We start from the raw sequence: 13,896 nt of genomic DNA on the forward strand, positions 1-13,896 counted from the left end.
TTGGCCTATTTCCCAGCACAGAGCGAGTCCCCACTTATTACTGGCCCTATGATTCCTCTCCAGTCTGTCTCCTGCCCCTCCCTTCTCACGCCCTACCTCACCTACACTGGCCTTTTTTCACTCAGGTACCCTCCTGGCTTCCAATATCTCGGCAGCCATGTAATATTTCCTTGGTGTCAGCGCTGTGCTAGGTACTGGGGCTACAGGTGTGCTGGAGAGAAGCCTGGACTCTGCCTCAGGGAGCTCACCCATTAGTGCAGAAATTCCCAACAAAACCAAATATATATGAGAGGTGCAATTTGTTTTGAGACACAGTCTTACTCTGTCACCCAGGCTGAAGTGCAGTGGCATGATCTTGGCTCACTGCAACGTCTGCCTCTCAAGTTCAAACCATTCTCGTGCCTCAGCCTCCCAAGTAGCTGGGATTATTATAGACGTGTGCCATCACCCCCAGCTAATTTTTGTATTTTTAGTAGGGACAGGGTTTCACCATGTTGGCCAGGCTGGTCTTGAACTCCTGACCTCAGGGGATCCACCCACTTTGGCCTCCCAAAATGTTGGGATTACAGGTGTGAGCCACCACAACTGGCCGAGAGGTACAATTTGTGATCAGCATTTTGAATAAAACAAAGTGAGAGGATGAGATTAAAAAATGCGGGGGGAGGCGGGGAGGGGCTGGACGCAGTGGTTCACGCCTGTAATCCCAACACTTTGGGAGGCTGAGGCAGATGGATCATTTGAGCCCAGTAGTTTGAAACCAGCCTGGGCAACATTTCAAAAACCCATCTCTACTAAAAACATAAGAATTAGCCAGGCATGGTAGTACATACCCGTAGTCCCAGCTACTTGGGAGGCTGAGGTGGGAGAATCACTTGAATCCAGGAGGCAGAAATTGCAGTGAGCCAAGACTGCACCACTGCACTCCACCCTGGGCAATAGAGTGACTCTGTCATAAAAAAAAAACCAAAAAAACCCAAAAAAACAAAACAAAAAAAAACTGGGGTGGGGGCAGTGCTGTACTTTGCAGAGTGGGGTCAGAGAAAATCTCTCTGCAAAGGTGACATTCTTGAAAGCTGCATTTTCCTTCCTGCTTCGGGGCTTGGCTGGTGCTGCGCCTCCTGCCTGCATGCTCCAGCCCTGACTCTGCTAACTCCACCTCCTCCAGAATGTCACTTCCTTGGAGAGAATGCCCCAGTTTAAACCAGCATTGCCACTGCCATTACCTATGGGTCCCTGTCACCCTTCTACATGGTGCCATTCCTACTTGGCGTCTTTTTCTGTTGTATATCTGTCTCTCTCTCAGACTCTGAGTGCCGTGTGACAGCAGCAGCCTCCAGCCAGTGCCCGACACACAGAAGACACTCAAGGAACACTCGCTCACTCCTGGGTCTGTTTTTTCCTTTTTTCTCTCCTGTCAGGGCCCAGGGCTGGTGGGCTGGCTGCAGGACCCACACTGAGTGGCAGACGGAGAAGCGCTGACAATGTGACATGCCAGGGCACCTGCTCCACATGGGGGAGTGCTGAGGACACTTGCAGAGCAGCCGGGCTGCAGGCGGGGGTCTGCTCTGGGCCCTGCCTGGCTCCCAGGCAGAGCCATGTCCCTGGCAGCTGCTCGGCGTCACTAAGCCTGTGGTGCAGGGGAGGAGTGTCAGGGCTCAGAAACCTGGGTCAGAGTCACCAGTTGTCAACACTTTGGAGAGAAAACAGACATCTGAGGGAGACCTCAGGATGCTGCACACCAGACCTGGCACCTGCACCTTCCAGACCGCCTCCCACAGGTTATTTCCACTGAGGGTTGGCCCCAAGCTAAGTAATTGCAGTCAAGAGGAAATTATAAACCAGTGCCTCTTTGAAGACACAACTGAGACACGCAGATGCAAAGATAAAAAACAATGCTTTCTAAAACAAAACACAAGACAGTGCAGGCTGGCAGACGACTGGTAAAAGGTTTAAATCACAGCAAGCAGCGGTGCAAGGAGCTAAGTGGGGCACAAGACCAGGGTTTTTTAAAAAATGTATTAACAAAAATATTTGTGCTGTTCCTTGTGGAGCAGGGCTAACCCATAGGCAGTGAGCCCAGCGTGGCGAGAGGCCTGGGTTTGAATCTCAGCTCTGCGATTTAGGAGCTAGATGACCCTGGGCAAGTTATTTCACTTTACTGAAGACTCACTTTGCTCATCTATAAAACGGGAATAATGATTCCTGGGTCGGTTGTGAGGATTAAAGGAGAGGCTATTCGAAGCCTGGCTCAGTGCCTGGTGCTGGCTGTTCCTTTGCCGCCTGCAGAAGCCCCATCTGAGCACTCGAGGGAGGGGTTTCAGGCAAGCTAGGCTCCTCTGTGATTTGGCTGCTGGTAAGTAGAGGCCAGCCCAATGGATCTGGAGTCGGACCCGTGTTTGTGTCCTGGCTCTGACACTTGTTGCTATATGGACCTTGGGCCTTTCTGACCCTCAGTTTTGTCATCCGTAAGATGGGGGCTAAATAAGATGAGGTACTTAGAGCACTAGCTAGAGGAGGCCAAAGTGACCAAAGCTCTTCCTGTTCTTCTTGTTTGTCTCCTGCCGTGACACTCAGGGGTGTGCCCAGTCTGATCTGTCTGACCCTCCCTGGCCCATCCCAGCTGGACACTGGTCTAACCTGGTGGTTTTCTGACCCCAGGTGCAGAACAGAATTGTGGAAGGAACTTTTTAAAAAGCTCGGATTGGGATTTAATTGGCCTGGGGTGAGGCTAGACATGGGATTTTTAAAGCTCTCCAGGTGATCCTAAGGTACAGGCAGGGGTGAAGGTCTTTGGTCAGTGGTTCCCAACCCTGACTATACACGAAATCCCAAGGAGGTTTATGTGTGGCCTGGGCCCGGTGCCCAAAGGTTCTAAGTCAGGGGTGCAGTCTGAACATCAGGACTTTGCAGCTCCCTAGGTGATTTTAACATGCCAACAAGGTTGAGAACCACCAGAACATTCTTCAAAACCCTAAACTTGCCAGAGGCCCAGCCTTCACCCAGGGTCAAAGATGCTCCAGGCTCTTCAATGGGAAGATCGAATGCAGAAAGCAAAGCCTCTTCTATTCAAAATTCTCTCCTACAAAATCAAGTGCTCTGAGTTTCCTTAAATAATTCATGGCCATTTCTTCCCTTGAAGGCGCAACTACAGTGTGCCCTGAGGGCAGGGAGCCTGGCTGCTCATTAACTTTATGTTTACTCTGCAAGGGAAGGCAGAAAGGGCCTCTGGGCAGCACACTCCGGCCACCACCAGCTGCACACTAATTCTCTGACCTGGGCTCTGGTCTGAGTCCAGCCAAAGACAGGAGTGAACAACACTGGGATGCAGACTGAGATGGGACTGCAGTCCCAGAAGCTGCTTCATGACTGAGGTCTTGTGCCAGGGAGCTGAGCAGGGAAAAATCATTGCTGAGCCTACAGTTTAAAGGGTCCACAGCTCTAGCAGTCCGTGTCAATGTATGTCTTTTAAGCACCACCATTCCTGGCCAGATTTCTGTCATCAGACGGTAGTCAGAGACCATCTATCCATCCATCCAACTGCCCACACCCACCCACCCATCTATCTACTCACCCATCCATCCTTCCCTCCATTCATCCTTTCAGCATTCATGCATGCATGCATTCATTCATTCACAAAACAGTTACCATGTGCCTGCTATGTGCCAGGCACTGTTTTAGGAGCAGACAAGATCTCTGATCCCAGATAACTGACATTCTATTTGGGAAAGATAGAGAATGAGCAAGTAAACAAATACGTGCCTGTGATAATTTTAGAGGCTGATGAAGGTGAAGAGAATAAGCCCGGGTATGTGACAGGCTGGGAATGGTAGTTTCAGTGGCATTTGAATTGAGAGTTGACTAGTGAAAGGGACCCAGCCATTGGAATGATATTCCAGGCAGAGGGGACAGCAAGTGCAAAGGCCCTGAGGTGGGAGTCACCTGGGGTGTCTGAGGAAGAGCAGGAAGACTGGTGCCCAGGGCCCAGAGAGCACACGGCAGAGAGGCAGGCGTGAAGTCAGGGTGATCGGCAGGGCCCAGGGAAGGTGGACCCGATAGGTAAAGGAGAGGAGTTGGATTTATTGCAGGTGCTAAGGGAAGCCAGAGAGGAGAGGGATGTGCGTGTCCAGCTCTTCTGGCTTCTGTTCCCCACACAGCATTCAGAGGGCAGGGCAGAGGGGAAGCCGGTTTAGAGGAAATAAGGAGCTAGTGTAGACCAAGGTGCTGGCAGAGTAGATCCAACTTGCTCAACTTGCTTTATGGGGAAACTGAGGCCCAGAGCCGGCCCAGTGCCTTTTCCTTAGTTGGGTTCCGAGGTATCTGTTGAGTGCTGGGATTCCCTAGCCCTCTTCCCAATGGCTCAGGCTAACTGACTCCCTCTTTTGTACTGGTTTCTCCTCTTTGGAGGGACTCACCTCAGCCTTCCAGCCCTCGTTCATTCCACACCCCGCGGACAGACCAGCAGTGGTGTCAGCTTGGCCAGCTCTGTACTGTGTGGCTTTGGGCAAGTGCCTTCCCCTCTGTAGGCCTTGGTTTCCATCCACACAAAGAGAAGGAGCAAAACCGGATGCTCCACTGAAGGAGGCCTCTCCCAGCTTGGACATACTTCTCATGTCACCTCTGCTGTTCAAGGAAGACACAGCTGAGGGTCTCACTCTGGCAGCCACCCTTGGGGGTGCCAGCCCACAGTCTGGCTGCACTCTGGGCTCTGATACATCAGCCAAAGCATAGACACCGAGCAGGTGGTGGTTTCTGAATCAGATTGACGGTCACTTCCTATGAGACCTTGGATAAATGACTTCACCTCTCAGAGCTTAGGTTTCGCATCTAACACAGCCCCAGTCTCAGAGCATGTGGGAGGGTCACGGGGTGTAAAATGCCTGGCTGGGAGGGGACTGTCCTGTCAATCTTCTCACCAGTTCATTGCAGGGGGTGGGAGCAAGCCTCGGCCCATCTGGCCCCACTGCCTCCAGCACTCTCGCCCAGCCATGAGAGAGCCGGGGGCTGGTGACCAGCGGCCTATGAATATCCAGGGCTTGTCTTACCTCCAAGGCTTCGTAGTACATATTTTTAGCCTCCATATCTGTCTTGCCCGACATCAACCAGGATTTGATCAAATATTCATAAAAACTGTCCCCGAGTCCTCCAACCGAGACATGGTCTGTGAAGGGAAAGAGGACAAGAACATTATCTCCATCTGCCGCCGGCTCTCACGGGGCAGGGCCTCGCACACCCGCCTGGCCTCAGGGGCTTGGTGCCTGTACGGGTAGGAAGCAGGCATCTCGCCAGCAGCCACCGAACCTGGAACGGGGACTGCGAGGGAGACACAGCCTGCGACTTGGAGGAAACCAGGGCTGTCTAGAGAGCGCTCGTCCTGCACAAAAGTGCACGGGCTTATCCGGCGGGTGCTATAAATCACCTCGCCTTAGCAGGCTGGGGACGGCAGGGCCTCCGGTTATTAACTGTAAGTGAGCTGCATTTCTTTACAAAGGATAATCTGGTGGCAGGGACTTCAGAGATTTTTATTACCCAGTGACAAACATGATAATTAATGCTGGGTAGCTTCATAAAAGGCCATGGGAAAGAGGAAGAAAAACCTTAATTTAGCTGGCCAAGCCCTCAAGTAGAGCCACTCTGGAAAAACGGAGTTTAAATTTAGCAAATTGGGATAAATGGAGTTCAAAGGAGCGGGAAAGAGAAGAATTGAGTTGGAACATCCCCTCTCTGCCCTGGTGGCCTCTGCCTGCTGGACAGTGGGCCAGCCAAGGAGCAGGGCCTCACAGGCCATGGCTCAACCAGAGGTCTCTCCACCCAGGGCTGTCCCAGGAGGAAGACGGGTTGCCCGAGGAACACTTCGCCGCAGACACAAGACAGAAAACACTTCACTCCCAGGCTTTGAAAATTAACAACGGGGAAACGTAAAGGCATTTGATAGATTTAACAAAGAACAAACCAGTTCTGTGTTCTGATTCACTTAAGCAGAGAGAGAGAGAGAGAGAAGAAAGAAAACGGGGGTGGACTGAAGGCAGGGCGGGGGGAATGCGCAGTGTTTTCAACTCCTCAGCAGAAGAAGGGGGCAGACAGAGAAGGGAGAGGGAAAGTGGGAGGGGAAGAGGGACAGAAAGAGAGAACACGTCAACAGCTACCATTTATTGTGGGCCAGGAGCCTCACTGTATTATTTATAATTTAATCTTCCTGGGCACCCTGCAAGGCAGGTGCTATCGACCCCATTTCCCAGGTGGGAGAACGGCAACTGGGCCTAAATGGCTCATCCAAGACCATCAAGCTGGTGAAGGGCAGAGCCTCACCTTCCACAGCTGCACACAGTCAACCAGAGAGTGAAGACAGAGACACATAGAGAAAGAAAGACAAGTGTGAGGACCAAGGGACCAAAAGACAAGGCAAAGACAGATGGGACCCAGGAATGGGGGTCGAGAGGAGGCCAGCCACATGGTACACTCGCCCTTCCGGCCCCCTCCAGCCCTGATCCATAAATAAGTCCTGGCCCAGCAAGGGTTCCAGAACGGACCAGCATCTGCAAAAATTGGAACAGACAAGATGAGGCATGTGCTTTGGGGAGGAGCTGGAAAGGGCTGCGGTGGGCTGGACTGTGCTCCAGTGTGGAGGGAAGAGAGAAGTGGCACCTCTCTCCTTCCTAGGTGCCCCACAGAAGGGAAGGGCTGGGCCAGGCCTGGCATGTTGAGGAGGGGCAGGTCTGTTGCAGAGGAGGGGCCAGGGAGGCTGGAAGTCATGGGTCGTCCTCTGCTCAGAGCCCTTCTCCAGCCCCGTCATGGGCACAGCAGCTAAGAGCACTGTCACCTTTCGGTGCGGCGCACCCTCCCCACCTCGTTCCCACGCGGGGGCTCAGGCGTTCTCACAAGCCTGCTCGCGGTCCCTCCCCGTAGGGTGGCCACAGGGATTAAGCAAAACAAGGCCAGGCACCGTCTGAAGCCCTCGGTGGCAGCACTCCCCTTGGGTGGTGGGCCCACCTTGCCGGCGGGTGCCCGCCGGGTGTGCGATGAGTGCCTGCGTACGGGTCTGCCTCCCTCACTAGCTCATGAGCTCTTTGTGGGGAGGGATTGCATGCGACTCCCGCTCTGTGCCCAGTAACTACACGGCGCACAGAGATGCCCACGGAGTGCTGAGTGGGTGAATGGAAGGGAGGCTTGGGCTCTGCCGGGATGGGAGGCTTGAGCTGTGCCAGGAAGGGCCTCGAATGCCAAGCCAAGGAGTTTAGCCACAATCACGCGGTGGTGGAGTGTGCACATGACAAGGTCCAGGCTTCCTTTGGAGGGGCACGCAGGGGAGGGAGCCAGGTCATTAGGGTCTGCGGTGTTGAGATGCGGCTGTCTCTCAGGGGCACTTATGTGGGCATCTCACATGTGAAGGTCCCACTGCTTTACAGCTTGGGTGTGTGTGTGGCTGTGTGGGGAGTGTGTGTATGTATGGGGTGTGGGGTGGGTGTGTGTGTGGTGAATGAATGTGTGTGGTGTATGTAGGTGAATGGGGGTGTGTGTGTGTGCTGAGGGGTATGGGGGTGTGGGTGTGTGTGTAGGGAGAGTGTGTGTGTGTCAAGGAGTGTGGTGTATAGTGTATGAGGGGACTATGTGTAGTGTGTGGGGTGTGTGCGTGAGGTGAGTGTGTGTAATGTGTGGGGTGTGTGTGGAACGTGTGAGGGGAGTGTGTAGTGTGTGAAGGGAGTGTGTAGTGTGTGTGTGGAAGGGAGTGTGGGTGATAGGTGTGTGTGTGGGAGTGTGGGTGGTGTGTAGTGTGTGTGCCTGAGGGGAGTGTGTAGTGTATGTATATGTGAGGGGAGTCTGTGTAGTGTGTGGATGTGTGTAGGGGAAGTATGTGTGGGGTGTGTGTAGAGTGCGTGTAAGGGGAGTGTGTGTGAGGGGAGTGTATATGTGAGGAGAGTGTGTGTAATATGTGTGTGGTGTGTGTGAGGGGAGTGTGTGTAGGGAGAGTGTATGTAATGTGTGTATGGTGTGTGTGAGGGGAGTGTGGATGTGTGTGAGGGGAGTGTGTATAATGTGTGTGTGTGTGAAGGGAGTGTGGATGTATGTGAGGGGAGTGTGGGTCTGTGTGGGGGAGTGTGTCATGTGTGTGTGTGAGGGGAGTGTGGATGTGTGTGAGGGGAATGTGTAATGTGTGTGTGGTGTGTTTGAGAGGAGTGTGGATGTATGTGAGGGGAGTGTGTAGGGGGAGTGTATGTAATGTGTGTGTGTGTGGTGTGTGTGAGGGGAGTGTGAATATACGTGAGGGGAGTGTGGGTGTGTGGGTCTGTGTGTGTGGGGGAGTATGTGTGTGTGTGAGGGGAGCGTGGATGTATGAGGGGAGTGTGGGTGTGTGGGTCTGTGTGTGTGGGGGAGTGTGGGTGTGTGGGTCTGTGTGTGTGGGGGAGTGTGTAATGTGTGTGTGAGGGGAGCGTGGATGTATGAGGGGAGTGTGGGTGTGTGGGTCTGTGTGTGTGGGGGAGTGTGTAATGTGTGTGTGTGAGGGGAGCGTGGATGTATGTGAGGGGAGTGTGGGTGTGTGGGTCTGTGTGTGTGGGGGGAGTGTGTAATGTGTGTGAGAAGAGTGTGGGTGTGTGAGGGGAGTGTGTGTAGGAGTGTATGTAGTGTGTAATGTGTGTGTGAGGGGAGTGTGGATGTATGTGAGGGGAGTGTGGATGTATGTGAGGGGAGTGTGGGTGTGTGAGTCTGTGTGTATGGGGGAGTGTGTAATGTGAGTGTGTCTGGGAGGGTGGGTGGGGTGGTAGGGGTGTGTGTGTGTGTACGAGTGTGGTCTTCCCCAACACTGCGAGGCGGGCTGGGAGAAGCACAGGCATAGGAATGAGAAGACATGGCTCTGTATTAGCTCAGGGTGCACCCCCGCCCACTCTGGGCCTTGGTCTCCCCATCTGCAGATGTGTGAAGGGGGCACGAGCTGGTGTCCGTGAGCCCCAGAGCAGAGGCAGGCTCTGCTGCTTCCTGACTGTGCCAATGCGCTCGTCACACCTGGCAGCAGAAGGCTGGGCCACAAGCCTGGAAATCAGCCGATCTGATGCCAGGGAAGCTGCCAGGCTGCAGCTCACACTCCTGTACCTACCAAGGAGGTCTGGACTTGCCACTTCCCTCCCACAGAAGAAAGTGTGGGATTCAGGCAGTGGACAAGTTACTCAGGTGCCGCACCGAGGGGCTGGTGACCCCTCCACGGCAGCTCTCAGGGGGTTGGCCTCAGGGTCGTCTCATTTGTGTTGGGCACCATTGGGAGCCTGGTGGATTTATCCTGAATGTGAAGTGTTAGTAGGACGGTCTTGGGGCCCCCGTTACCCCTGAAGCTCGGTTTCCAGGAGGAGTGGGAAGCCAACAAGAGCAGAGGCCTAGGTAACTGAGATGCAGTCCTAATTCCTCCTTCGTTTCTCTAGGCTGCAATTTCTGTGGTTGCAAATGGGCTACACAGAACCTGCCTGTCCTGCCTTCAGGCTTGTTCTGAAGATTCAAGAAGAGAAAATGATGTGCGTGCACTTAAGCTCATGCAAGGTGGTAATGCTATCATGTGCTAAAACAATACGTATGCACCAAAATAAATAAATAAATAAATAAAAAACCACAGGAAACCTGAGATGACCCCGGGCACCAAGGCCAGGGGAGCAGGAAGGCAGACGTTTGGGCGAGCTGGGCGTTATAACCCCCTCTGCTCTTTAGCAGGCCGAGGGCTCAGATTTTATTAATAGGAAACAATTTCCCATATGTGACTGACTCTGCCCAGACCTGCAGCCCCTGGCACAGCCTGAGAAGAAAATTATGCTTCCCGGCAGGGGCTCCCTTATAATTTGTCAAGGTAACTGTTGAGCTAGGAAGCCCACACCCCTCTCAGCCCTTTTCATGGGTTCTGCTGCCTTGCCCTGGAGCAGCTCAGAGGGGTTTATCTCCTTATCCAGTCAGGTCTTGCAATTAAAACCAGCAACTGTTATCGAACTGCCTCTTCCCGTGGCTATAATCTGCAATTCAAGCTTCATTTTCTCCCTGTACTTTTGGATTCGGCAGTGTGTTTTGGTTAAAAATACTTTGCATTTCTGTAAGTGGTTTTTACAGGAGGCCACTTGGGGTGAGGTCATCACTGGGGGAAATTCCTGGGTGGAGTTTTCTGGGGGAGGTTCAGGTTGGAAGGAAAGGCCTCAGCTGCTTCACCACAGTGTCCCCAGTGCCGCCTCTCTAGGCCCCACTTGCATTGTTCCCTTTTGGGACAACTTGGATCATCTTTGGAAGATGGAAGTGAAATCTGTTTCCTGCAGCCTTTGACCATTCTTCCTATGCCCCTCCATGGCACACAAAGAATGCATCTCATTCTCATCTTTCATTTTGCAGGACAGGAAACCAAGGTTCAAAGAGATACAGTGAATTCCCCCCTAAGCCACGCAGTCATTAGACTCATACCCATTTTGCCCCTGAGCCCTCGCTGATGTCACAAAAACCGGGTTGGAGGCAGGGGAAAGGGAAGGGGGTCCTTGTTTGCACAGACAGTGGGGGTGGGGGCTCTGCCAGGTCTTGGGAGGCCCTAGAGGCAGTGCCCACGGAACCTGTCACTGCCAGTTCCGGCTGACCATGACCATGTGACCAGCGCCTGCCTCTGCTTCCCAGAGCTGGGCTTCTCAACAGGCATGCACATTCCAGGGGCCTGGGGGACTTGTCCACACTCTCACACCTAAGCTACCCCAAACCCCATTCTGTTGCAGTGGGTAGGGCTGAGGGCTTGTGAATGATGTTCCATGGGTGACTGGCTATTATCTGGCTGAGAAACAAGTCTCTGAACAGAGAACAACTGAAAACTCTGGGACTGATTCTTGTAGGTCTAAGATGTATAGGTGAATTCATGATGTCTTTTGTTTTTTTTCTGGGACTGAGTCTCGCTCTGTCGCCCAGGTTGAAGTGCAGTGGTGCAGTCTTGGCTCACTGCAACCTCCGCCTCCCGGGTTCAAGCAATTCTCCTGCCTCAGCCTCCTGAGTAGCTGGGACTAGAGACATGTGCCACCACACCCAGCTACTTTTTGTATTTTTAGTAGAGACAGGGTTTCGCCATGTTGGCCAGGCTGGTCTAGAACTCCTGACCTCATGATCCGCCTGCCTCGGCCTCCCGTCAGGCGCTTGGCCTGAATTCATGATTTCTACACTGTTGTATGGTTTTTTTTGTTTGTTTGTTTTTTAAATTAAAGTTGGAGCCAGGCGTGGTGGCTCACGCCTGTAATCCCAGCACTTTGGGAGGCCAAGGTGGTTGGATCATTTGAGGTCAGGAGTTCGAGACCAGCTTGGCCAACACCTCTACTAAACCCCGTCTCTACTAAACCCCATCTCTACTAAAAATACAAAAAAAGTAGCCAGACATGGTGGCACATGCTTGTAGTCCCAGCTACTCGGGTGGCTGAGTCAGGAGAATCACTTGAACCTGGGAGGCAGAGGTTGCAGTGAGCCGAGATCACGCCACTGCACTCTAGCCTGGGTGACAGAGCGAGACTCTGTCTCAAAAACAAAAAAACAAAAAAAAAATTGAAGTTGGAAGTGGGAAGCCTAATCAAAGAGGCTTGGAAAGGATGCCTGGCCTCTCTTGGAGCCACTTCTAGAATGGATGACTCCACCTGGGACCCTCCCAAGAACCTGGGGTATAATGCAGGAGGCTCCCGCAGCAGCATAAGAGATGGAAGGCTGTGCCATTGATGGGGCCGGAGAAGGTAGGGTGTGGAACGCACAGGGCAGGCCTTCAGTAAACAGCAGCCATCACATCCGGCACTACAGCAGCAGACAACCACAGGCAAGCCCCCAGGATGCGTGGGAAGGCATGCGGTGTCCAGGAGCACCGAGCGAATGCCTTGCTGGCTGCATGGCTCTGACAGACACATCCTCACTCAGCCCAGGGGCCTGGCAGGGTCTTTCTAGGAAGCCTGGGCAGGAACCCGCTGAATAAGGGGCAGTGGCATCTCTGTACTCACGTTGCACCCAGTTCCCACTCACTGGGCTGAGGAAGTTGGGGTAGAGGCCAAAGGGCTTTTCGATCTTCCTGAGGACCTTGCGGATGTTCCTGACCTGCCGAGAGACAGACACCAGGTGAGCCTTCATGCTTCCGAAGAAGCCGACTGCACCCAGCCTGCTGAGGACGGGAGGCAGCTGGTTCAGATGCACGGAGGAAACCTTATGAGGAGGCAGGAAGGGAGAGCTGCCCAACGGACTGCAGGCTCCAACCTGGGGGTGGTGACGTGGCCTTGCCCTGGTGCCACATGAAGGGTGTGGCGGGGCCTGATCCATAACCTCTCCACTGACTGCTCTGCCTGGTGCCTGGACAGTCTCACCCCAGAACCACTGCCTGGCCGACTCCTACCCCACCCCACTCTCAACACTTCCTCATTGCTTGCTGCTTTAGGGGTCCTTTGAGGGATCCTTTTGGGGAGGGTTTCTTTGTTTTTTCTTTTTTTGAGACATTCTTACTCTCACTCAGGCTGGAGGGCAGTGGCACGATCTTGGCTCACTGCAACCTCTGCCTCCCAGGTTCAAGCAATGTTCATGCCTCAGCCTCCTGAGTAGCTGAGATTACAGGCCTGTGCCACCACGCCTGGCTAATTTTTGTATTTTAGTAGAGACAGGGTTTCACCATGTCAGCCAAGCTGGTCTCAAATTCCTGACCTTTTTTTTTGAGACAGAGTCTCACTCCATCACCCAGGCTGGAGTGCGGTGGTGCAATCTCAGCTCACTGCAACCTCCGCCTCCCGGGTTTAAGTGGTTCTCCCGTCTCAGCCTCCTCAGTAGTTAAGACTACAGGCATGCACCACCACACCTGGCTACTTTTTGTATTTTTAGTAGAGATAGGGTTTCGCCATGTTGGCCAGGCTGGTCTCGAACTCTTGACCTCAAGTGATCCACCAGCCTCGGCCTCCCAAAGTGCTGGGATTATAGGTGTGAGTCACTGTGCTTGGCCTAGGGAGGGTTCTTTTAAAGGTGGGGTTAATTGACAGTAGATCATTTGTGAGCTTTAGGTAAAATTGCCTTGTTAATAGGTCAAAAATGGTCAAATTCAGCAATCCCACTATTGGGTATATATCCAAAGGAAATGACATCAGTATGTTGAAGAGATTATCTATATTCCTGTGTTCACTGCAGCATTATTCAAATAGGCAAGATGTGGAATCAACCTAAGTGTCCATCAACAGATGAATGAATAAAGAAAATGTGGTATAGCCAGGCATAGTGGCTCACGCCTATAATCCCAGGACTTTGAGAGGCCAAGGAAGGTGGATCGCTTGAGGCCAGGAGTTTGAGACCAGCCGTGGCAACGTGGTGAAACCCCATCTCTACTAAAAATACAAAAATTGGCCAGGCATGGTGGCACAGGCCTGTAATCTTAGCTACTCGGGAGGTGGAGGCACAAGCACTGCTTGAACCCGAAGGTAGAGGTTGCAGTGAGCAGAGATGGCGCCTTTGCACTCTAGCCTGGACTCTGTCTCAAAAAAAAAAGAAAAGAAAATGTGGTATAGTATAGGCTAGGGGTGGTGGCTCACTCCTGTAATCTCAGCACTTTGGGAGGCTCAGTTGGGCAGATTGAGCCCAGGAGTTTGAGACCAGCCTGGGTAACATGGCGAAACCGTCTCTACAGAACAAACAAAAATTAGCTGGGTGTGATGGCACATTCTCATAGTCCCAGCTACTCAGGAGGCTGAAGTGGGAGGATTGTTTAAGTCCAGGAGATTGAGGCTGGAGTGAGCTATAATCGTGCCACTCCACTTTAGCCTGGGCAACACAGTGAGACCCTGCCTCAAAAAAAAAAAAAAAAAAAAAAAGAAAATGTGGTATACACAATGGAATATAATTCAACCTTAAAAAAGAAAGAAATTCTGTCATTTGCAACATGTATGAACTCAGAGGATATTG

At 52.7% G+C, this 13,896-nt stretch overlaps 1 protein-coding gene across 3 annotated transcripts in view; it reads right to left on the reverse strand.

Annotated features, from left to right (window-relative positions):
• The window catches only part of MAN1C1 (mannosidase alpha class 1C member 1), a 169,296-nt gene that overhangs the window by 9,627 nt on the left and 145,773 nt on the right, over nt 1-13,896 (reverse strand). For all 3 annotated transcript variants that reach the window (XM_063714283.1, XM_024235405.3, XM_063714284.1), the window contains 2 exons: nt 11,967-12,060; nt 5,043-5,158 (listed from right to left, as the gene is read on the reverse strand). In XM_063714283.1, coding sequence (XP_063570353.1) covers nt 5,043-5,158; nt 11,967-12,060 — 210 coding nt within the window. The remainder of the gene's footprint in view (nt 1-5,042; nt 5,159-11,966; nt 12,061-13,896) is intronic.

Source organism: Pongo abelii, chromosome 1 (genome assembly GCF_028885655.2).
Source record: "Pongo abelii isolate AG06213 chromosome 1, NHGRI_mPonAbe1-v2.0_pri, whole genome shotgun sequence".
Taxonomy (NCBI): Eukaryota; Metazoa; Chordata; class Mammalia; order Primates; family Hominidae; genus Pongo; species Pongo abelii.